This window comes from Xyrauchen texanus, chromosome 27, assembly GCF_025860055.1.
Source record: "Xyrauchen texanus isolate HMW12.3.18 chromosome 27, RBS_HiC_50CHRs, whole genome shotgun sequence".
In the NCBI taxonomy this organism is placed as follows: Eukaryota; Metazoa; Chordata; class Actinopteri; order Cypriniformes; family Catostomidae; genus Xyrauchen; species Xyrauchen texanus.
Window position 1 is genome coordinate 42293380 of NC_068302.1, and position 24943 is coordinate 42318322.

At 40.0% G+C, this 24943-nt stretch overlaps 2 protein-coding genes across 4 annotated transcripts; both read left to right on the forward strand.

Moving 5' to 3' along the window:
* Positions 1 to 232: 232 nt before the first annotated feature.
* On the forward strand, positions 233 to 4584 carry LOC127621420 (heparin cofactor 2-like). Its single transcript, XM_052094998.1, has 5 exons — positions 233 to 369; positions 513 to 1426; positions 1828 to 2101; positions 3468 to 3612; positions 4136 to 4584. Exons 1-5 carry the CDS (start codon positions 320 to 322, stop codon positions 4325 to 4327), a joined length of 1575 nt encoding a protein of 524 aa, XP_051950958.1. The 5' UTR covers positions 233 to 319; the 3' UTR covers positions 4328 to 4584.
* A 6112-nt stretch (positions 4585 to 10696) lies between these two features.
* Positions 10697 to 18301, forward strand: snap29 (synaptosome associated protein 29). 3 transcript variants are annotated; one of them, XM_052095015.1, is made up of 6 exons: positions 10697 to 10767; positions 12077 to 12323; positions 12615 to 12811; positions 15403 to 15488; positions 15619 to 15723; positions 17254 to 18300. In XM_052095015.1, the coding sequence occupies exons 2-6, from the start codon at positions 12078 to 12080 to the stop codon at positions 17412 to 17414; spliced, it is 795 nt and encodes a 264-aa protein (XP_051950975.1). In that variant the 5' UTR covers positions 10697 to 10767; position 12077; the 3' UTR covers positions 17415 to 18300. The 3 variants fall into 3 exon arrangements, with proteins under 3 accessions (XP_051950975.1, XP_051950977.1, XP_051950976.1); XM_052095017.1 differs by having other exon boundaries at positions 10706 to 10767; positions 12180 to 12323; XM_052095016.1 differs by having other exon boundaries at positions 10721 to 10767; positions 12062 to 12323; positions 17254 to 18301.
* The last annotated feature ends 6642 nt before the right edge of the window (positions 18302 to 24943 follow it).

Below are 24943 nucleotides of genomic sequence, written 5' to 3' on the forward strand. Positions count from 1 at the left end.
CTGAGCTTGTCCCGATGCATACTAGAATTGCCTTCTCCATGAGTAAAACATGCAATGGTTAGAATTAGGCCAAATGAAGTGTCTTTAAAGGGCCAAGAAGAGATAGCTTTAGTGTTGGAGTGCGCCTGCAATATCTTAAAAAGCTCTCTAGGTAGGTAGCACACTAGATTTTGGAAAATAATCAGCATATGGTGAAATTAGTTTCCACAGTCAAGCAGATACTGTTTGTGTGTCTCAAGGGTTAAATTGTCAAATTGAGAACTGTTTGAACTCGGTTCTGTTTGATCAGTGAAGACCAACTTCAAAGTCCAGCTGGGGAATGTATTCCCAAACCGACACACACAAACAGATTCCACAAGGAGATAGCAGGTAAGCAGTTCAAACCAGCAACATTAACAGTGAATGTTTAAAATATATCAAAAGCGTAGGTCTTATCTCTGAAACCAAATTTGATATTTTATTTTGAGTAAGCGTTAGACATTCAAGCACGTTTTGTTTCCATAATTTCCTAGGATGTGGATTATTTCAATCATAGTTGTAGCTGCTCTCCTGAACGCCCCAGCTCTGGCTGGGGTAAAAGACCTCGGCTCACACTTTGAAGGACTCAAGTATGAAAAGGCAGTGGATGCACGTGCACATTCTGAGAACACAGACATCGAGCCCCAATCACTGGACTTCCATCGGGAGAACACGGTCACTAACGACCTTCCTCTAGAAGGGCTCGACGATGAGGACTACATCGACTTCGATAAGATCTTGGCGGAGGGTGAGGACGACTACAGCGAAGGTGATCATATAGATGAGATCTCCACTCCTGCCCCTGATCTTGACTTAAACTCAGAACCCTCAGATCCCAAAATACGACGAGCACGCCTCTTAAAGCTATTCCATGGACGAACTCGCCTGCAGCGCATCAACGTGGTGAACGCCCGCTTTGGGTTTCGCCTTTATCGAAAACTCAGAAATCGACTCAACCAGACCGACAACATTCTGCTTGCTCCTGTTGGAATCTCCATTGCGATGGGCATGATGGCTCTTGGCGTTGGCCCAGCCACTCACGAAAAGCTCTACGAAACTCTTGGCTTTGACGAATTCGTCAACGCCAGCACTCAATACGATAACTCTACAGTGCACAAGCTGTTCCGCAAACTTACGCACAGGCTTTTCAGACGAAACTTCGGCTATACCTTGCGCTCTGTTAACGACCTGTACGTGAAACAAAATGTCCGCATGCAGGATGGGTTTCGTGGTGATGCAAAGACTTACTACTTCGCCGAACCGCAGTCGGTGGACTTTGCTGACCCTGCATTCCTCGTAAAGGCAAACCAACGCATTCAGAAGATCACAAAAGGTCTGATCAAAGAACCGCTTAAGAGTATCGACCCCAACATGGTAGTGATGCTACTGAATTACCTCTACTTCAAAGGTAAATTCTGCTACTTTTTTGTGATTGTTCATTGACACCAAGAGTGACACAATTTGTTTATCGTAAGACTAGGCACTAGGCTTCTTTACAAGCTTAACCAGCAACGCCTTTTTGGTCAACCAGCTTTGCAAGAAGAAAACATGCTGGTTGACCAGCTTCAACATGTTTTGCTGGTGAACCACTAATTCAGTTGGACCAGCAAAGAAATTCATGCTTGCCTAAGCTGGCATTTTTAACAGGGAAACCAGTTCATCTTTGGGGAAACAAAACTTTAACTTTAACTTAACCTGACTCACCTCTAAACAGATGTAGACTCTAATGCCAAGATTACTTGCTTCTTCCAAATAATCCCACAAAATGAGACCATAAAATGCTGATTATCTCCTCATAAACATATGCAGGTACATGGGAGCAGAAGTTCCCAAAGGAACTGACGCACATGAGGAATTTCCGTGTCAACGAGAAGCAGCAGGTGCGTGTTCCCATGATGCAGAACAAAGGAAGCTACCTGGCAGCGGCCGACCACGAGCTCAACTGTGACATTCTGCAGTTGCCTTACAACGGTAACATCAGCATGCTCATCGCTGTTCCTCAGAAACTCTCGGGGATGAGATCCCTCGAGCAGGAGATCTCGCCAACACTTATCAATAAGTGGCTCAACAGCATGACCAACAGGTAAAGCACCATAAACCACCAGCAACAGGTATGAGACCAACTTACCGACAAGCCCGAAGACCACTGAACGTTGCCAATTCACAGCCGATAGAAACTATACCAAAAGATACCAAAACTGTAAAGCTCATTACATTGCAAGTCTTGTAATAAAGACTGAAAGAAATGCTTAACATAATTTACCCAAACGAGACATCCTTATTGGTCCTGGATAAACGTTTCCTCCACCCAGACTGTTGGGTTAGGTTCAAGGATAGGGATAGGACATTGGGCTTGGGTAAGGAGCCTGAACAAAGTTCTTATCCACCATCTTACCATGACTCTCTGATTTTAGGGATAGGTTATGGTTAGGAATAGGGTCTGGTATATATTTGTTTGATTGAAATGTTGTTTGAGGGCCAACAAATGATTAGTATCCTTGCTGGCCCTGGAACAACATTCTAACCAACCAATCAGATTGTATGGTTAGGCTAAAGGTTAAGGACTGGCCATTGGGCTAGGAGCCTGAACAACAGTCTTATGTTTAAGGACCAAAAAAGGATGTAGATCCAGGAGTCTGTATCCTTGTTGGTCTTCTTAGGGTTAGGCTTACTCTTCGGGATAGGGTTAGAGTCTTGAAAAACATTCTTAGAAAGCTATCATTTACCTCTGATGTTATGGGTTGGTTATGGTTATAATTGTTGGATAGGAATGGATATAGATCCAGGAACACATCCTACTTGGCTTAATCAAGCCATATTGGGTAAACTTCAACTTTGTTTGATCTTATGGGCGGCTGTGGCACAGGTGGTAGAGCGGGTTGGCCACTAATCGCAGGGTTGGCGGTTCGATTCCCGGCCCACATGACTCCACATGCCGAAGTGTTCTTGGGCAAGACACTGAACCCCAAGTTCCCAAGAACTACCCAACATGGTAGTGATGCTACTGAATTACCTCTACTTCAAAGGTAAATCGATTCTGCTACATTTTTGTGATTGTTCATTGACACCAAAAGTGACATATATCCAGGAACACATCCCACTTGGCTTAAATATGCCATATTGGGTAAAGCGCATCCTTCAGTTGTCTTTTCAACTTTTCTTGATCTTATGGGCGGCTCACATGACTCCACATGCCGAAGTGTCCTTGGGCAAGACACTGAACCCCAAGTTGCTCCCAATGGCAGGCTAGCACCTTGCATGGCAGCTCTGCCATCATTGGTGTGTGAATGTGAGTGTGAATTGGGTGAATGGACACAATGGGATTGGGTGAATGGGACACAGTGTAAAGCGCTTTGGTAACCCCTAAGGTGCAATATAAGTGAAGACCTTTTACCATTTATAAAAACAAATCAAACTTCTCATTGGTCTTTTTTCTCTTTCTCTGGTAGAACTCGTGAGGTGGTGTTCCCTCGGTTTAAACTCGAACAGAACTACGATCTGATTGAGCACCTGAAAGAAATGGGCCTCACGGACCTGTTCACTGAAAAGGGTGACTTTTCCCCCATGACCTCAGAGAGGGTCATCATTAACTGGGTAAGAGAAGAGATGGCATGGACCAAAATAATGCAACTTAGGCCAGTTTCATATATGTTGCATGTACAGCACATAGGCGAAGCATTAATTAAATGCACACTATAAACTACTGTAATTGTATGGATTTACTGTACTGAAGTGTTTGAGTACCAGTCACGATTTCCACACAACAAGGGTTTAGTTCACTCCATTATTTGATGTTTCTTCATAAAAGCCTATAATGTTAGAGATCATGTTGATAAATAATTATATAGAGCATTTATAGCATTTCATACTGCAACCTGTTATCATGGGTTCTGAATATTTGTTGCATACATGCTGCAAATGTGAGATGTGTGAAGCAGGCCGTATACTTTTAACGTCTTTACCTCAATTTTGTCCCATTGTACTGTTATGTTAGAGAGCACTTTTGGTGGCCTAAGCCTAATCGGTCACAAAAACATACTCTTTGACCTTTTATTGCACAACAAAAACCTGCCTTTTCCTGTCATCCCCCCACTCACTACATCCCTTTCTCTCTCAGTTTAAGCACCAGGGCATTATTACTGTCAATGAAGAAGGTACAGAGGCTGCAGCAATGACACACATTGGCTTTATGCCTTTATCGACACAAACACGTTTCGTTGTGGACCGACCCTTCCTCTTCCTCATCTACGAACATCGAACAGGCTGCGTCGTGTTCATGGGACGTGTGGTCGACCCTTCACAGAGTTAATCAAACATGCATTCACACACACACACAGCTGTAATCACTTCTCAAGTTTAACAAATCGCTGTAAAGCACTGAAATGGAATAGTTAAAAATGACGTAAAAGTAGCCAGTTCATAACATTGTGTGAGATTATTAAGTGGAGAGAGACTGTTGTAAAGCAATGCTCGTGAAATGTAAACAATGAGATCATCAACTGATAAACATCTGTTTATTTGTAAGAGAACATGTTGTGGAAAATAAAATGAATCAGAGGATTGGTATACTGAAGTAATTTGTTCAAAGGGTGAATAAAAACAACACTTATGTACGCCAATAACATGGTAGAACATTTTGCAAGCCAAGTAAATATTTGTCAGTGAAGTTAAAGTCTAACCACAAGCACTTGATGTCTAAATACAATGATTATTTGGGAATGACGGGAATGATGCATGCAAAATACAAAAGTGAGAGGTTTTACATGCTTCCATAGATGACTTAAAACAACAACAACAACACACAAACAAATAAAATAAAAAGGAAAGTAATTATATAAAATATAACGGGTTAAAAGTAGGTGTGCAGCTAATATGCTCCTTGACTGTATGTTAATTTCGTAATAGGGAATTCAATACCACCTTTGCTATTAAATTATTTTAATTATGTATTATATTTATTTTGAGGCATTTTGTGACACATTGCATATAGGTCATAGTTTAATGGGGCTTTTCCCCTGCACGGTACAACTCGACTCACTTTTTGGGGGTTTTCCACTGTGGATAGGATCTGGTACTTGGTACTTTTTTAGCTCCACCTCGGTCGAGGTTCCAAGCGAGCGATCCGATACTAAATGTGACGTCAAAACCCTGCAGATCACTGATTGGTCAGGGAGAATCGTCACTGGATTTGCGACACGGGACATCAACCCGCTAGTTTTAAAGTTAGCAACAGCGATAGCAGTATCATTTGTTCACGCGACTATCGAATTGTAAAGAGAAATGGCTGTGCGCAAAACCACGCCGTGGTCAATAAACGAGGTGCAGACGTTCCTCACATTAGTCGCAGAGGAGAGGATCCAACGAGAGCTGGACCGGGCGATGCAACTATGACGATAATCCCACCCACGTTGAGGCGGCACTAAACTACAGAGGAAAAGCTAGCTCAGAAAAGTAAAGCGAGTTGAGTCGAGTCCGTAACGTGCAGTGGAAAAGTGCCATTAGAAATCCGATTTTGGACTCATAATGCATGTTTTGACAAAAAATGGGTAGTTACTGTGTTTTACCTTTGCAGGGAAGGGTTGTCCACTCAGACTTTCACTGTATTTACTCTAACACCTGCACCAGTGGCTCCCACTTCAGGTTAGCGGCAATATTTGCCAGTGCATTTATCACAGCAAGAGAAACATCACCACATCATCACATATTTACACATCAATATCGAATCAGTGTTCAGTACAATCGTCAGTGGAAATGGATCGTGAAAAACGAAATGATGTTTTGGACAGTGTTGGGTAAGTTATTCAAAAAAGTAATGCACTAATTACCTCCCTTAAATTCTATTAAGATTACTTTACTGATTTCTTCATTGAGAAAGTTATTACATTACCATTTACTTTACTTTTAAGGTACTTTTACAGAAAAAAAAAATGGCTTCTCTGCTCTACAAATTCAAGATTTCCTCGTTCATTATCACATCCAAGTCATACACTCGTTTCACCCTTACATTGATTATTTAGGGGACTCCCTTCGGCTGTCAAACAGACGTACATACTAACATAATCCATGCTTTAAATGTGTTTTATATTAATAATATTTTCACTTATAACGTCACGAAAAATAAACGGAACATAAAATATCATGTATCGTTATTTAGAGTCAGTGATTATCTTTCAATGGAGTCCACACACAAGATAATCAGATGTATAGATCATTAGATAATCCACATGAAGCACAATGTTACATATGACCACCAGGAGATGGCGCCAAATACACAACACAGACTCAATGATGACTCAAATGACACAGAATGAAACTCATTCTGTGAAATCTCATGACTAAAATCATGTCTGCATGCTATGCAAACCTTTAGTCACTGTTGTGTTTGCATGTGTAATTAGTTCTTATGTACAATTATTATCTTTTATTTGTTTGGAGATGTTTTTGGACATTGTGATGTGTCTAAAATATGACTTTTTTTCAGTTCCAGTGAAAATGATTGGGAAAAAACTAAAGCAGCTTTTCAGAGCCGCTTATTTATACCTAAAGATATATAATGTCAAATAAAAAATTAAAAAGTTTGTAAAAATGTTTTGGGTCTATTTGGCTATTTTTATTTATTATTTTTTTTTTGTGTGTGTGATTTTTCACCAGTTTCTTATGCAGGGGGTCTCAGAATATATCCTAATATAAATCATGAAAAAATCTGTTCTTTACAATGATACCAAACACTTGACCCTCCTTGTTTTTTTTATTTTTTATTATTGAGTTATAAGCCTTTAATTTTGGGTATGCCACTGAAAAAGGAAATCTTTAAAATCGACACCTATCATATCACTTCAGAAAACATGAATTTAACCACTAGAGTCGTATGTATTACTTTTATGCTGCATTTATGTGCTTTTTGGAGCTTCAAAGTTCTGGTCACCATTCACTTGCATTGTAAGTCACACACATCTGAGATGGCATGAGGGTGAGTAAATTATGAGAGAAATTCCATTTTTGTGTGAACTGTCCCTTTAAGAAAGACAAAAAGACATTATTTGCAGTCACAGAGTTTGCAAATATTGAATTGACCATATATAATGTATATTTTAAGTTTGTTAATATAAATCAAATTAAATATTCATGCATCAGGACAAGTACAAATTCTTTGCATGAAAAGGAAGCAAGCGCGTCACAGAAATGTGATGAATTATGTTTTCCTCCACAAAATGCTTCACCTACACAAAGATAATGAACTGCATTATGACTATAATAATATTTGTGCCGTATTATTATCAGCCAAAGAATGTCAGGAGCAGAGTAAAGGGGGCTTTTACATCGATTTCTAGCTAAATAAATGACCAGAAGTCATTAATATTCAATGAGCAACCGCAACCGTTGGTTTTATAGTTGAACTTTATGCAAATGAGCTGCAACTTCCAATGAAATTTGCATGATGATGCATGATGGTCTTCACACTGACTTCTCTGTCAAATTCAAGCAAACAAAACAGCATTAATTGCAAAAAAAAAAAAATCATACTCTACATAAATAACATATTAGAAATAAGCATAACCCTATAATTCAATTAACTGAAAGTCTGAATACAAGATTACAAATTTAATGCATTACACTAATTTTTGTTTTTACTAAAAATCATTAGATTACAGTAACTAATTACTTTGTAACACTGAGTACAAAGACCAACACGTTGAGCACTGTGTTAACCCTTTAGCGCCATCTCCTGGTGGTCATATGTAACATTGTGCTTCATGTGGATTATCTAATGATCTATACATCTGATTATCTTGTGTGTGGACTCGTTTGAAAGATAATCACTGACTCAAAATAATCATATGTGAGATTTTATGTTCCGATTTTTATTGTATTTTTTGGTAAATTTATAAGCGAAAACGCAACATACAAGCAACACCATCATAATTGTGAAAGACATATATTTAGCTGTTACTCGCTATATTTTTGTCAGTGAGTAAAACAAATAGTCTGGTTGTATTTTACTCTTTGAGAGCTTTCCAACGACATATGACACATGAATATTTCATTAGTTTGATGTTTTTACTGATTTTGATAATAAATAATAACTTCTGTACCTGATGGAGAGAAAATGATGCAAAGAAATGTATTCATCCGATTTATTTTCCATTCTTGTCAGTTCACATGCAGAGTGAATAATAGCCACAAATGCTGATCAAACTGGTCAAGTTAAAGGTGAAGTGTGTATTTGTGTAACTATAGTGTTTACATTTTTTCGGGGAAATCAGCCTACAAATGACTCACCGATATATCGGTTTTACTGATTAATTGCCGCTGATTGTTGCATTTTGGAACTATCGGTTACTGGCGAAAATCTATGCCGATGGTTGCCTATATATGTTTCTCTATCTTTAATCATTGACAATATTCATCCATATTTTTATCCTCACTTCAATGCATATTTTCATTAGATAATCAAGTATCTAAATTAAAGTGAGAAGGTCGTTGGTTCGAACCCCACGGCCACCACCATTGTGTCCTTGAGTAAGGCACTTAACTCCAGGTTGCTCCGGGGGGATTGTCCCTGTAATAAGTGCACTGTAAGTCACTTTGGATAAAAGTGTCTGCCAAATGCATACATGTAAATGTAAATGTAAAGTGAGGGCATGCATGAAAAATGTGACTAGGCCTATATTGAAACGTGCCCATTCAGCACTTACACATGTTTCAAAGTTCAAATCTTGTAAATAATACTAAAATGTATTCCTCATTAAACGTCATCTGGTAAAGTACACACACACACACACACACACACACACACATACACACACTCACTCACTCATGTTGTGTTTCCATGTTTTATGGGGACTTTCCATAGACATAATGGTTTTTATACTGTACAAACTTTATATTCTATCCCCTAAACCTAACCCTACCCCTAAACCTAACCCTCACAGAAAACCTTCTGCATTTTTACATTTTCAAAAAACATAATTTAGTATGATTTATAAGCTGTTTTCCTCATGGGGACCGACAAAATGTCCCCACAAGGTCAAAAATTTCGGGTTTTACTATCCTTATGGGGACATTTGGTCCCCACAAAGTGATAAATACACGCTCACACATACACACACACACACACACACACACACACACACACACACACACACACACACACACACACACACACACACACACACACACTCACTCACACACACATACACACACACATATACACACACACAATCCACACACACACATATACACACACTCACTCACACACACATATACACATACACACACACTCACTCACACACACATACACACACACACATATACACACACATACAAACCCACACACACACTCACACACACATACACACACACAAACACATACACACACACACACACACTCACACACACATATACACACACACAAACACATACACACACACACACACACACACACACACACATACACACACACAAACACATACACACACACACACACACACACACACACACACACACTCACACACACATATACACACACTCACACACAAACACATACACACACACTCACACACATACACACACATACACACACACAAACACATACACACACACACACATACACACACACACACTCACACACAAACACACACTCACACACACACACACACACACACACATATACACACACACAAACACATACACACACACAAACACATACACACACACACACATACACACACACACACTCACACACAAACACATACACACCCACTCACACACATACACACACACACACACACAAACACATACACACACATGCACACACACACACTCACACACAAACACACACTCACACACACACACACACACACACACATATACACACACACACTCACACACAAACACACACTCACACACACACACACACACACACACATATACACACACACAAACACATACACACACACAAACACATACACACACACACACACATACACACACACACACTCACACACAAACACATACACACACTCACACACATATATACACACACAAACACATACACACACTCACACACACACACACACTCACACACACATATACACACACAAAGACATACACACACACAAACACATACACACAGGCAGCCATAAGTTTGGAATAATGAGCAGATTTTGCTGTTTCAGAAGGAAATTGCTACTTTATTTCTCAAAAGTGGCGTTCAACAGATCACAAAGTATAGTCGGGACATTACTGATGTAATAAACATCATCACTATTTTATTTAATAGTTCATTTTGGTCAAATCTTATCCTCGAGTAAACATGCTAAAACGATCATTTGATACTAGAAATTCACTTCCATTATATCAAACACAGTTGGAAGATATTTGGTTCATTAAATGAAGATTAACGTTGTCTTTGTGTTTGTTTTGAGTTGTCACAGTATGCAATATTATGTTAAACATGGCAAAACTAAACAAAAACTGAAGATTTCATCCAAAGGTGTAACTACAGTCTTCAAAGACTGTAATAAATTGCCCTTTTTTTGCACCGGTCAAAAGCAAATCATTAAAATTTGATTAATTTTAATATGAAAAGAGAGTGAATGTATTAACTACAATAAAGTTTTGACTGCCCTGTCACTAAACACAACATAAAAGAGGAGGAGTCTATATGACATCACTGTGACGACACCGGAAACAGTTTCCACCTGAAGAGTCAGCTGACAGTAGCGCATAACCCTTTTGCGATCAAAGGTACATTTATCGATAAAATCTTCCATATTTCATATTTTAAATCATTCAGATCGAAAAGAAACGCAATGAACTGTTACAGATAATGTAGGTTTTATTCGCAAGTTTGTTTTCGAGAGGCAGAAAGAGCTGAAATCGAGAGCGAGCTTTAAACCGCATATTTCATGTACACATATTATAGAAACATCTCCAATATTTGTACATTTAATATGTGATTTGTTTTTACAACTAGAAATGTTTAGATGTCTGCTAATGTTTTGTCAGTGGTGGAAAAAGTACCATAGTAATGTCTACGTGTTCCTCATGTAAATAACATTGCTCAAGAATATGGTGATCATTTAGTGCCACATATAGCTATATTTCAAAGTACAATGGTATTACCATCTAATATCATCACTGTACCATGGTACCACCACAGTTCTACCAGTACCACCAACAATAATAAACTGATGGTATAATATATAAGTAAACACTGTTGATACTAGTTCACCAGCTTGTTTATATGCTGTCTTTGCCTAGTCTGAAAGATTATTGATAGATATTGATAGATTGATTGCTTTGTTTTAGCACTCAGCTAGGTGCTGCTAGCATGTTTTAGCACTCAGGTTGGTGTTAAGAAGTTTTAGCACTCTGTTAGACATTGATAACATGTTTTATCATTCAGCTAGGTGTTGCTAGCATGTTTTAGCACTCAGCTAGTCGTTGCTAATATGTTTTAACACTCAGCTAGGTGTAACTTAGCATGTTTTAGCACTCAGCTAGACATCGATAACATGTTTTATCACTTAGCTAGGCATTGCTAGCAAGTTGTAAAACTCAGCTAGGTGTTAAGACGTTTTATCATGTTGTTACCATGTTGCTAACGTGTTTTAGCACTTAGATAGGTGTTTTTAGCATGTTTTAACCCTTACCTAGACATTGATAACATGTTGTAACACTTAGCTAGGTGTTGCTAATATGTTTTTGCATGTTTTAGTTCTCAGCTGGGTGTTGCTAACATGTTACTAGCATGTTTTAACACTTGGCTAGACATTGATAACACATTGTTGCACATAGCTAGGTGTTGCTAAGATGTTTTGGCATGTCACTACCATCTTGCTAGCATTTTTTAGCACTTAGCTAGGCATTGCTAGCATGTTTTAACACTTAGCTAGGCATTGCTAACATGTTTTAGCATGTCGCTATCATGTTGCTAGCTTGTTTTAGTATGTCGCTCACATGTTTTAATACTCAGCTGGGTGTTGCTAACATGTTTTAGCATGATGCTATCATGTTACTACCATGTTTTAACACTTAGCTCACTACATGTCAGGATGTCTGCCTACCCCAAATCCCACAACCCATTTGCTGATGATGACGAAGAGTATGCAGCAGGTGCAGCGAGAAAAGGCTTTAACTTCGATGATGATCCGCAGGAGAGCGCATTGAGCCCGGCGGAGAGACGTCAGAAACAGCTGCAGAGAGAAGTGATGCACACCGCGCAGTCCGCCGTGGACAGCAGCTACCGCTCACTCGGGCTCATATATGAATCGGAGAAAGTGGGATCAGAGACAGCAGAGGTGAGGGAAGAGTTTATATTGCACACACCCTTCCTCTTGCTCTCTTCACATTCACACAGGGATGCACCGATGTATCGGCTGGCGATATTTATCGGCCAATTACTGACCGAATTATCCCCTTTTCTCATTGTGCATGACACCGCGGAGACGATCCACACACAACTCACCACACGCCCCATTGAGAGCGAGAATCCCTAATCACCACCACAAGGAGGTTACCCCATGTGACTCTACCCTCCCTAGCAACCGGCCCAATTTGGTTGCTTATTATTTTTCTCTTTCTCTCTTCAGGAACTGATTCGTCAGGGTGAAGCTCTGAAGAGAACAGAGAAAATGATTGATAACATGGAGCAGGACATGAAGACGAGTCAGAAGCATATAAACAGCATTAAGAGTGTGTGGGGAGGACTGGTCAACTACTTCAAAAGCAAACCTGAACCCAAACCTCCACAAAACGACCAGCCGGTGTCTTATGGTGGCAACAGCAGGTGACATTAACTACTGAGTCGATGTATTTAGCTCTTAGATGTAGAGGTAGAACGATATATATTGCTTTTACCGATTAATCAGTGTTGATAGTTGCTTTTTGGAACTATCGGTTCTCAGATCAAATCTGTACCGATAGTGCAGATGCTATTTTTTGTTTATTATTCCTCAGAGTTACTCTATGGGTGGCGCTGGAGGACTCCACAGTTAGAACGGCGTGTTTCTACAGAATATATCAAATATTCACCTATATTTATATCCTAACTTCAATGCATATTTTGTTATTTTGATCAGATAATCAAGAGGAAAATCTCATGTTGTCCTCAAAAAGTACAAGACTTACATTTCTGCAAAACAAAAATGGGCTTTTCCCAATCAGTGGCCGTTATCAAACCATTGTGATTCCCTACTTTCATTGGATAGTTTAGAAACACTCATCCCTGTTTGAAAACGCCCACAGATTGGAAAACACCCATTATTGTTCTGCGGAGACCTATTCTTGAAAAGAACCGGCGAGCAGCCTTTTGATTGACATGTGAATACAACAGGGCGGGGCCTGGTCGTGATTATACACACCTGGTCCCTTATTCGGCTAATCAAGCCTCCGAGAGGGATAAAGGCCGACTGCGGAGGATTGTGTGGGAGAGAGAGATTGTTTACGGACATGTCCGTCATGTGTGTGTTTGTGTCTTCTGTTTAAGTTTTATATTAAACTATTGTCAAGCCGGTTCTCGCCTCCTCCTTTCCATTGACTGCTTTACACAAACACACATGACGGACATGTCCGTAAACGATCTCTCTCTCCCGCACAATCCTCCGCAGTCGACCTTTATCCCTCTTGGAGGCTTGATTAGCCTGATAAGGGACCGGGTGTGTATGATCACATCCCGGCCCCGCCCTCCACCCTGCCACAACAACCAATCACAGTTCACCTGCATATGTGTTGTTAAGAGGCATGTAAAGCTGGGGGCGGGGCTCTGGACGACACCAAATGAAACCCTGGCAAATTATGGCACCCTTTGTGACAGTGCAAGTGCAGCACGAAATAAATTGGGACCTCATTTAGTTGACCTCAAACAAAACTTCTGAATATATTTAATTCCATAAACTTCGGAAACTTTGTCAAATAAGCGACTACTTGTGCAGAGCCCTTGAAGTGGGTACTCGGAAGGTAATGTGGCATTACTGTATGAATGCACCCTTAGCTAACAGTCTTGTGGAAGGGTCCTCTGAGAAAGGATTCATTTTCTCACTTTTGTTTTGAACGATCTTTCGAGTGGCATCCCCTCCCCACTGCAAAAAAATGCAGTTTTGAATTCGGCCCTGAACATCAAAGTGCCGTTACCTCAGACGAGTAACGGGTCAGATAAAAAGTCCTCTCCATGTATTGTGTTGTAAGTTCATCAAAAGAATAACACTCGATTTCAGACATCACGTTGAAAGCCATTAGACTAATCACTTTCAGAAAAATACCACCAGGGATGGATTACTGACCGGGCCAATGGGGCCAGTGCCCTTGACTACCAAGTGCCCTTGACTGCCCGGGAGGCCCTGGGCTTTAAGGTTGCACAATCCATTTTGGCGATTCCCCCCGCTCAAAAATGAAAACGATCTCAACAACTTTTGGAGGGTGGCCCTTGGAGATAACTGGCCCCGGGGCCTTTGAAAGTCATAATCCGTCCCTGGCTACCACAGTACCGCCGCTCCCTATATGCATATTACGCAGTCTGCGTAGGGCACCAACTCCCTAGGGGGGCACCAGAAATTCGGCTACCCTTACTCACATGTTACAGGCTATTCAAGGACCCGGTAGCATTCGCCAGACACGGTCGATCTCCTCGCGCTCGCACTTTATCATCGCGCCTTCACACCAGGGTAATGCCATAGTACTGAATGATTGATCATGTATTACATGATACTGTCATGGTACTCCACGGTACTTTAAAAAATGCCATGGTTTTACTATGACACATGTCAAAAACATGGGGTTATCACAGACCTTAATAAATAAATAAACAAACAAACAAACAAGTGTATTACCATGATGCTTTTTGTGAGAAATATAACAGAATAGGCTATTATATTGTGATATAGGAAATAAATGATGTACAGTATATATTGTATATACAAGAAAATGGTTAAATACTTAAAAAACAAATAAATTAGTTAAGTATTTATAATTACTACTCATGCAAAATTTTAATAAATAAAAATCAGTGCCCTTTTTTATCCTTATGCCCCTGCTAAGATCTGTGCACCTCACTGTTGTGAATAGTAATGCATTTTCAAAATAAGAGTCCCCGGTGTGTTTTGGGCTTGTCTGTATTTAATTTTTTTCTGGTTTATATTAGGATTTTGGTTGCACATAAAATTGCATCTTTTATTAAAATTATTATTAGAAGTTTACCTGTGAGGAATAATGTCCAGTTAAACTGACTCCACATGATCCTGCTCCGTGCATGGCTACTTACCAAGTAAATACAAAGATTGACAGGAAGTATTGCATATGCTAATATGTCTTCTAATCTGACTTGTTGAGAATGATTTAACAACAGAAGTATTTTCTAATATATATATATATGAATTAAACTAGCTTACAGAATGCGCTTGCGGAGAGCAAACAACAGGAAGACAAATATCAGGCCAGTCACCCCAACCTCAGGAAACTGGAAACATCTGGTAAGCACAAAACACATGAATATACACATACTGCTGAGTTTACCTGTATACAGACATCACATCTGAACGAGAGGAAGTGAAACAGAAGCATCTGTCAGTTCTTCTGAATCACAAATGTGTATTTGAACAGGATTCGGAGCCTCGGCTTCACTGGATAACGACCCATCCGATCAGAATGGATATCCCAAGAACAAACAGCTACGGGTCGCCCATCAACAACTGGACAAAAATCTTGGTGCGAAACACAGTTTTTAACCCTTTAAGATCTGAACGTATTTTTTAAAGATTACCTGTTTCAGTGGCATTCCCAAAATGAAAGGCTTATAACCAGGGCTGGACTGGGAAGAGAAATCGGCCCGGGATTTTACATAGCAATTGGCCCCAAAGTTGAAGCAAGAGGTGTTGACCGGGTGTTTGCTGTCCTTTTCTGCATATCGCGGCACCGTTTTGTGGTCCATTCTGCATAACACGGCGGCTCATTTGGTAATATCGTGGCCTGTTACGCGGCCGCCCACCGGCCTGCTCAGTTTTCCCGATGGCCAGTCCACCCCTGATCAGCCCCAAAGTTCATCGGCCCACCGGGAAAATGCCCGGTATGCCAGATTACTAGTCCAGCCCTGCTTATAACTAACAAAAACAAACAAGAAGGGTCAAGTGTTTATGGCATCAATGTAAAGAAATCACACTTTTTAATTATATAAATTATGATACATTCTGAGACTCTTGGCCTAAGAAACTTTGAAACTTAAGAAATTTGGTTGTAAATAATGTAGCCAAGAAAATCTTTTGTTTTGTTCCCAATCATGTCAGCTGTATCTGATAAAAATGTTGTGTTGATACGACAAAGCAATCAAAAAGTGAAAGCATTACAAAAAATATTTATATTGTAATGCGTCCAAAAGCCTCTTTATGTGTCCAAACACATAAAACATCATAATTGTACATAAGAACTAATTACACATGCAAACACAACAATGACTAAAGGTTTGCATAGCATGCAGACATGATTTTAGTCATGAGATTTCACAGAATGAGTTTCATTCTGTGTCATTTGAGTCATCATTGAGTCTGTGTCGTGTATTTGGCGCCATCTCCTGGTGGTCATATGTAACATTGTGCTTCATGTGGATTATCTAATGATCAATACATCTGATTATCTTGTGTGTGGACTCCATTGAAAGATAATCACCTACCCTAAGCAGTCGTATGTTGTATTTTATTCCGTTTATTTCCCGTGAAAATGCGGCATATAAGCAGCACCAACATAATTGTCAGAGACATATATTTAGCTATTACTCCCTATAGTTTTGTCTGCGAGTAAAACAAATAGTCTGGTTGTATTTTACTCTTCAAGAGCTTTCCAACAACATATGACACATGAATATTTGATCAGTTTGAAAGTTTTACTGGTTGCAATGATAAGTACAGTGCAATTTTTTAAATAAATTATCAAAACTGAACACTTCTGATTTATCTGCAAATTTCAAAGAACTTGTTCAGTTTTGGTGATAATCTCTGCATGCATTGTAAAGTAGAGCTTCTAAACTTTCAAACGACACCTATTGTGTGTTAGTCAAGACTGAAGTTTCTCGCGGGCCCATCATCGCTTAAAGACGAGAGAATGCTGTTTATCTTTTGCGTCATCTCATTGCATTATTGGTTCATTTCTGTTTCATCCTGCTTTTAAATGCACCGATACAGGTAGCTTCCCAGTAAATTAAGGTTCTTATTGTGTCTTTGTGTGCGCAATTTTCTCTCTCTCCAGATGAAATGTCGTTGGGTCTGGGTCGGCTGAAGAATCTGGGTCTGGGGCTGCAGTCGGAGATCAATGATCAGGATGTTTCTCTGGACACTCTGCTCAATAAGGTCGACACGATGGACGGCAAGATCAGCTCCACCAACAGGCAACTCAAAAACCTCAAATAGACTGGGTGTGATGTCATCTCTTGAGGGCGTGGCCAATCTGCAATGATTTATACCTGAAACACCTTAAACTCGAACACTGTCAGTGCTCATTTGATTTTCCCTCTAATAAATGTATGTTTGTGTGTGTTCACATTTATAACCGTATGTGCTGGACAGAGAAAATCTTAAAGAATAGGAGGTGTTTGGCTCTTTACATTTCAAGTCATCCATTGTTTGCTCGCCACACTTCTGGATAGCAACATAGCATATAGCCGAACTGTTTTGTGCAAGATCTGGATGCCTCTTTATACAGGGTCAAAATATTATAAATGTTACCAGTGAGGAAAGTGTATCAACGATGTACAACATTTCAATTGACGTTGTCCACCAAAGCAATGTTAGTAAAGCACTCCTTAATCGAACAACTCGTGTAGAAAGCACATTCCTCTGGTTTAAGTTCGCCTTGTAGAAATGAACTGAGAAGAAGCAAATGTATTGGTTGTTCTGACATTTCTATCATGATTCTTGATACCCTTGTGATGTTTCATCAGGTTTTTTAGTTAATAAAGCCAATGTATGCTCAGCAATTGAGTCTTAAATGTGTAGTTTATCAGAAAGATATTGATATTGGCCTGCCTTGATGTTTACCCTTTCTTTGAGGCCTAGACATTGACTGAATCTCATTGCTATGGCTAGTTCTCAGTCCCAGCGACCTACATGCTACACATGTCTTGTGTGGAGATGTATTATGGTAGCTTTCTATGATATGCCAGAATCAGGTGTGAATTGATTCATATTGATTCATTGTTCAAAGTTGTACTCCAGTTAAAGCCAACGATATCAGTCTGCTGAATGTGATGGGTAAAATGTAAACAAAAATAAAAGATAATGTTTTATTTTGTGGACGTTTTCATTTAGATCATTCCACCTTGGAGGGTGAAGGAAGTGAGCTGTAATTGCACGATCATACCGCTAGATAGAGACTACTGTAGAGAATATTTCGACGTGTTGCGTCTCGAGTCCCTCATTAACGGCTCGCGTGAGCAGCTGGTGTGCACGGGAGATGGGCGGCTGTTTTCGCTGAGATGTCATGTAATTAGTTTATTCGTCAAGTCATTATCACTGGTGAACCCTAGAGTTGTGGTTGTAAAAACAATATCGGCAGGCTGTTCTTGAAAGGAAAATACACACCTTGAGGGACGTTTATCTGTCAGGCCCCATAAAGCAGTTGGCCAATGATGTTTCCTCAATTGCTTACCCAACCTCTAGAAAAACGTCACAACGTCCCTTCACGTGATATAAGTCTAATAAAATCTACACCACAAAATTGCATATTTCAATACACGTGGAATGGTCCGAGAAGTCACGTGGGAGTTTACTCTGGCGGTACAAGATGGTGGGTTTCATGCTAATAAAAGAAAACATCTCATCAAGCTCCTACTATTATCTTACATGCAGCTCTGCTGCCATTGGTGTGTGTGTGTGTGTGTGTGTGTGTGTGTGTGTGTGAATGGGTGATTGGGACACAGTGTAAAGTGCTTTGGTAATCTCGAATGTTATATAAGTGCAGAGCATTTACCAAGAATGTACAAATTCCACAAAATATATATAGTGAGTGTGTGCAGTGGTTGAGTGTATGTATAAGCAAGACAAAGGCTTTGATCTCTAATGACACATTCACGATAACTTCCTGCTATGGCTTTGAGACGCCAGTGACGGAGTTAGTGAAACAACTCTTATATATTGCTTCACAAGCTAGAAAACGCATTTCAATAATCACCAAAAAGACTAAAAACAAACATCAGCTAAATCAAAATGCTACAATGATCTTTTATAATACTTGGAAAGCAATAAAACTATCCACACCTGTTGGACAAAAAGTCAAACCAGTAAAAGAATGGATGGAAACCAAGCAACGGATGCATGGAAGATCACCCCCAGAGAAATGAACAGAAGTATCATGACAGATATTTTAATGAACGATGGGGGAAAGAATAACATTGCAAATAACATGAGCCAACAAAATGATACAAAAATAACAATAATAGTAACAATAAAACAAGCTGTTGAAATAATATTATTTAAAATACATGTTATTCTGCTAAATTCCCACATTTGAGGTACGGGAAGGCTTAGGATTAGAGTTAGGGTTTGGGGTAAAGTTAACAGTGTAATTATGATGCAACAACATGTATGTACATAATAAGTACATTGTATCAAATGGTTAAGTGCATAGTAGTTAAGGCCACCTAATACAAAGTAAACTTGCTGGTACGTCAGTGTGCTTGATGCAAATTTATTCTGTGTGTAGTTTAGATTTTGTCTTTGTGCATCGCCGGCACGTGCACCATTAGCTATGCTTTTATCCAAGTTCTGCATTAAATCTATGCGCAAAATCGGAATGTCGCAAAAACAGTTTGCAAATAAAGCAGCATTTCCATCCCATCTGTTCAACAAAATCGTAATTTCTGAGGACAGCAAAAATAGAAATTAAAATGGAAGTTGAAGCAACAATGGCTCTTATATTAAATGTAATATGTAAATGAGCGTGCTGAAGAAACGCTCTGATGAACTTTGTGTTTTCTAGCATTTAGCGGTATGCGAGCTAAAGTGTGTCAGATAGTTCTAGGAGGTAATAGTAACCAAACATTTTGATGACAGTCGTTTGATCTCATATAACGTAACATGAGAACATCATATGAAGCGCTAATGATGGTGCGTGAGAGCAACACTGAAGCTCGTGCCGGATTGAGAGGAAGAAAACAACTCGCTGTCCAGACAAACTAAACTTTCCGAACAGCTTCAGGTGATGTATATTGCAAAGTTTGAGGGTATTATAATACAAAAAATGCTAAATAAGTTAATACAGAAGCAGTGTTCAAATAGTAAGGAAGCGGGTTATGTAAAATATCAAACTCTGAAACTGGCATTTAGGCACACTAGCGACTGTTGCTAGGGGCTGTAGCCTTTAGCCTCCTCATTAGTGAGCCCGCCTCCAATGCCGGAGACGGCGGATTGGGTTGACATTCGGAGTGGGTTGAGCAGGACTGGTTACATATACACTAGCCTTTAGCCTCCTCGTTAGCGCGCCCACCTCCCATGCCGGAGACGGCGGGTTGAGACCCGTTCGGAGTGGGTCGAGCAGGACCGGTTACATATACACTAGCCTTTAGCCTCCTCGTTAGCGCACCCACCTCCCATGTCGGAGACGGCGGTTTGAGTACCGTTCGGAGCGGGTCGAGCAGGACCAGTTACATATACACTAGCCTTTAGCCTCCTCGTTAGTGCGCCCGCCTCCCATGCCGGAGATGCCAGTTTGAGTCCCGTTCGGAGTTGGTCAAGCAGGACCAGTTACATATACACTAGCCTTTAGGCTCCTCGTTAGCGTGCCCGCCTCCCATGCCGGAGTTGGTGGTTTAAGTCCCGTTCGGAGTGGGTCTAGCAGGACCGGTAACATATACACTAGCCTTTAGCCTCCTCGTTAGCGCGCCCACCTCCCATGCCAGAGACAGCGGGTTGAGACCCGTTCGGAGTGGGTCGAGCAGGACCGGTTACATATACACTAGCCTTTAGCCTCCTTGTTAGCACGCCCGCCTCCCATGCCAGAGACGCCGGTTTGAGTCCCGTTCGGAGCGGGTCGAGCAGGACCGGTTACATATACACTATATCATGTAATGACAATAATAGCCAGTAGATGGCTGCAGTGAGCTCTGCTACCACCTATTATGTAGTAATGCTAAATTTGATCACACAACCCTCAATCACATCACAGTTTAAGTGTCCCAAATGACCCCAATGCACTGCATGCATATAACTGTACAGTTAGATTTAGACATTTAGTTAATATGCCTTTATTCAAAGTGACTTTTGGCTGGTTATCTCTTATGTAACTCAGTTTAGAGACTCCATGAGCTGAACTGGGTGTATTTTGTGCTGTGTTGATGTACTGCGGGAACAGGGTTGGGAAACACTGCACCACACGGTTCAGCCCTGATCTGTTTGCACAACATTAATTTCCCGACCTCAATGTTGCGTGATAATTACATGATTCTGATGGGATTATGAAATACCCCCCACAGTGATGAAAACTGATATGAGCAGAAATATTCAGTAAAGTCAGTCTGACCGTTGCACGCATCTACTCCCTGAAAGATATGAATGAACTACGTGGTGTGAAATATCTCACCGGTCTCTGTGACGGCTCTAGACTCTGTAAACAGTGGGCTTGAAGCTTCCTGCCTGTCAATCATTTAGCATATTCTAAAAGTGTTGTAGTTGCAGCAAAATATTGTGGCATAATGCAATTTTTTTGCCATGTTGTTCATAACAGTTGCCAGTTGAGGGCGCTGTTGTGCTACTGTTGTGTTTGACAACAGTGGGATGATGCTGTCCTGCGGTCTTTGGCGTTTGGAAAGAGGAGGCGTGGTCTATTCAATGGCTAGTTCGGAAACGTCAACCATAGCGCCATCTTGGAACGGTGATCAATGAGATGTTTAAATGAAAGTAAATGGAGAAGAAGCTTCAGACCGCTGCATAAACTGCTTTTGTGTGATTATTTGACTGACTGGTCAGTATGTTCGCCATGATGTATTCATTTGTAGAGGACTTTAGTTGCAGTTTGATATGAGGAAACCTGTTTTTAGAAATGTAGTCTGGATTTTTATTATATCATCTAAAATATTGCCCAATATTTAGCAAATCAGATGATCTGAAAGTTGGCTGGAAAAGCCTTTTGCGGACCGTATTTGTCAATGTACATTCATGTGTTGATGAGCGGCTCTTATCCAATATGGCGGATGCACCTACGTATCGCGGTCAATAGAAACAGCGGCTAATAATGCATATGTTGAGATGTCTATGCAAAAACAGCTTAAAGCACCTTTTAAATCAGATAAAATCTTATGACCAATTTATGCAGAAATTCAGCTGAAGGATTCACATACATTAAACACAATCACACTAAAGACACCTTGTTCAACCGTGTTATGAAAATACAATTATTTTATTAGCACGTTGTTTAGTATTAGGAGGCTTCAGATCTGCAAAGTATACATATATACTGTATTGCACAAACATTTCCGTTAATATCGCTAATGGGACAGATACTCACAAATGCATACAAACATCAACACGGAAGCATTAATCTGTCCAGACACATATAAATCATCGTCCCTCCTCCATGTTGGATTCGACCCTCTTGATGGCAGAAGTGCTGAATGACGTTCGACCAAATAAAGAATTAGTGACGGCATCAAACACATGTTTCTTCACAGGTTTGTACACAGGCATATTAGCTCCCTCAGCATTAAAAACGGTGCGAATATCATGGAATCACATTTAAGTTAACGCAAGATATAGCCGCTACATTCACTGAATCCATGTTTCAGTTGTGTACATTAAGATATTGCACATGGACAGATACAGCTGATCTGAGATCAGTGCAAACACACAGATATATTGAGGAAGATGTGTCAAAACTAAGACAAGACTGGCAATAGAATTACAGAAGTATTATTTAAATGTAAGTTCATGCTTAGGTTTAATGGTTAAAGGCACATATGCAACATAACATGAACATAAATATAAAATATCTTAAAATTAATATTAATAAAAATTATTTTACAAATGTAAAAATATGTGTCAGGTAAAAAACCAAAAGGCATTAAAAATGGATTCTAACATCATAATATGGAATGATCTGTAGGTTAAATTTCTATTTAAATGTAAACATATTTATAAATACTCATATAATATCAATATATAAATGTTACTGTTTAACCTTCGAGGTTAGGTCAGTCTGGTCATGTCATTCTAACATTAAAGGATTAATTCAACCAGAAACGTAAATTCAGTCATTGTTTCCTCACCGCTGTGTTGTTGTAACTCTATATGACTTTCTTTCTTGTTCTGAACACAAAGGGAGAAATTGTGAATAAATGTTGTGTTCAGTGATGTCATACAATGGCAGTTTATGGTGACCACCTCTTCAAGCTTCAAAAGAACACAAAAGTATCATTCAGAAGTCTAATTAATTATTCATGAGGCTCATGATTGTTATGAAAGTATATGATAAGATTTGGTGAGAAACAAACTGAAATCGATGAATTGATGCATTTCTATGCCCAGCCTTTTTTTACTCAAACAGAAACATAGAGGACGCTACAGTCACACTGTGTCCCGATGGATAAACAAACTGAAATCGAATGTGTTATTTAGTGTAAATGTTCATTGACCATAGATCTGTGTGTGTTCATGATAGGACACGAGAGCAACAGTTCACACACCCCTCACAACATCGGGGGCGTTCAAGAGAAAACTTGTTGTGTTTATCTAAAAACAGTGATAGTGACAACAGAACACAACTGCACACAAAACACAGAACAGAACTTACTAAACATGTCTGAAGAGTTCGATGCATTTCTATGCCCAGCCTTATTTTTTTGTGAGTTTTTGGACTAGTGCAGTTAACAGTGGACGGAGTTACCCTTGTGATGCCGAAAATAGTAAACCTGCAATTGATATAATGTACTGTCACTCATCACGGCTGGTTAGGACAAAAATGTATCAACATAGAAAATATACATTTTATCTCGTGTTGTTTGCCGTCAGGTTTGGACACGGTGTGACGAGCGACGGTACCGTCTATCAATTGCAGGTTTACTATTTTCGGCATCACACGGGTAACTCCGTCCACTGTGAACTTGCACCAGTCCAAAAACTCTCAAAAAAATAAGGCTGGGCATAGAAATGCATCAATTCTCGGACTGTTTTTATAATATTTAGGATTTTCTCCCCTTTTTCTCCCAATTTGTAATGCCCAATTCCCTATGTGCTTTTTTTAAGTCCTCGTGGTTGTGTAGTGATTCGCCCCAATCTGGGTGGCGGAGGACGAATCCCAGCTGCCTCTGTGTCTGAGACCGTCAACCCGTGCATCTTATCACGTGGCTTGTTGAGCACGTTGCGACGGAGACTTAGTGCGTGTGCAGGCTTCATGCCATCCACCACCGCATTCACGCTCAACTCACCACACGCTCCACCGAGAACGAGAACCACATTATAGCAACCACAAGGAGGTTACCCCATGTGAGTCTACCCTCCCTAGCAACCGTGCCAACTTGGTTTCTTAGGAGACCTGACTGGAGTCACTCAACATGACCTGGATTCGAAATAGCGAAATAGCGTACTCCAGGTGTGGTAGCAGGCATCTTTACCACTGAGTTACTCAGGCCCCTAGAGGACCTGTTTTTAGATAAACAAAACAAGTTTTCTCTTGAACGCCCCAATGTCGTGAGGGGTGTGTGTGAACTGTTGCTCTCGTGTCCTATCATGAACACACACAGGAGATCAACGGTCAGTGAACATTTACACTAAATAACACATTAGATTTCAGTTTCTCATCAAATCTTATCATATACTTTAATAACAATCATGAGTCTCATGAATAATTAATTAGACTTCTGAATGATACTTTTGTGTTCTTTTGAAGCTTGAAGAGGTGGTCACCATAAACTGCCATTGTATGACATCACTGAGCACACCATTTATTCACA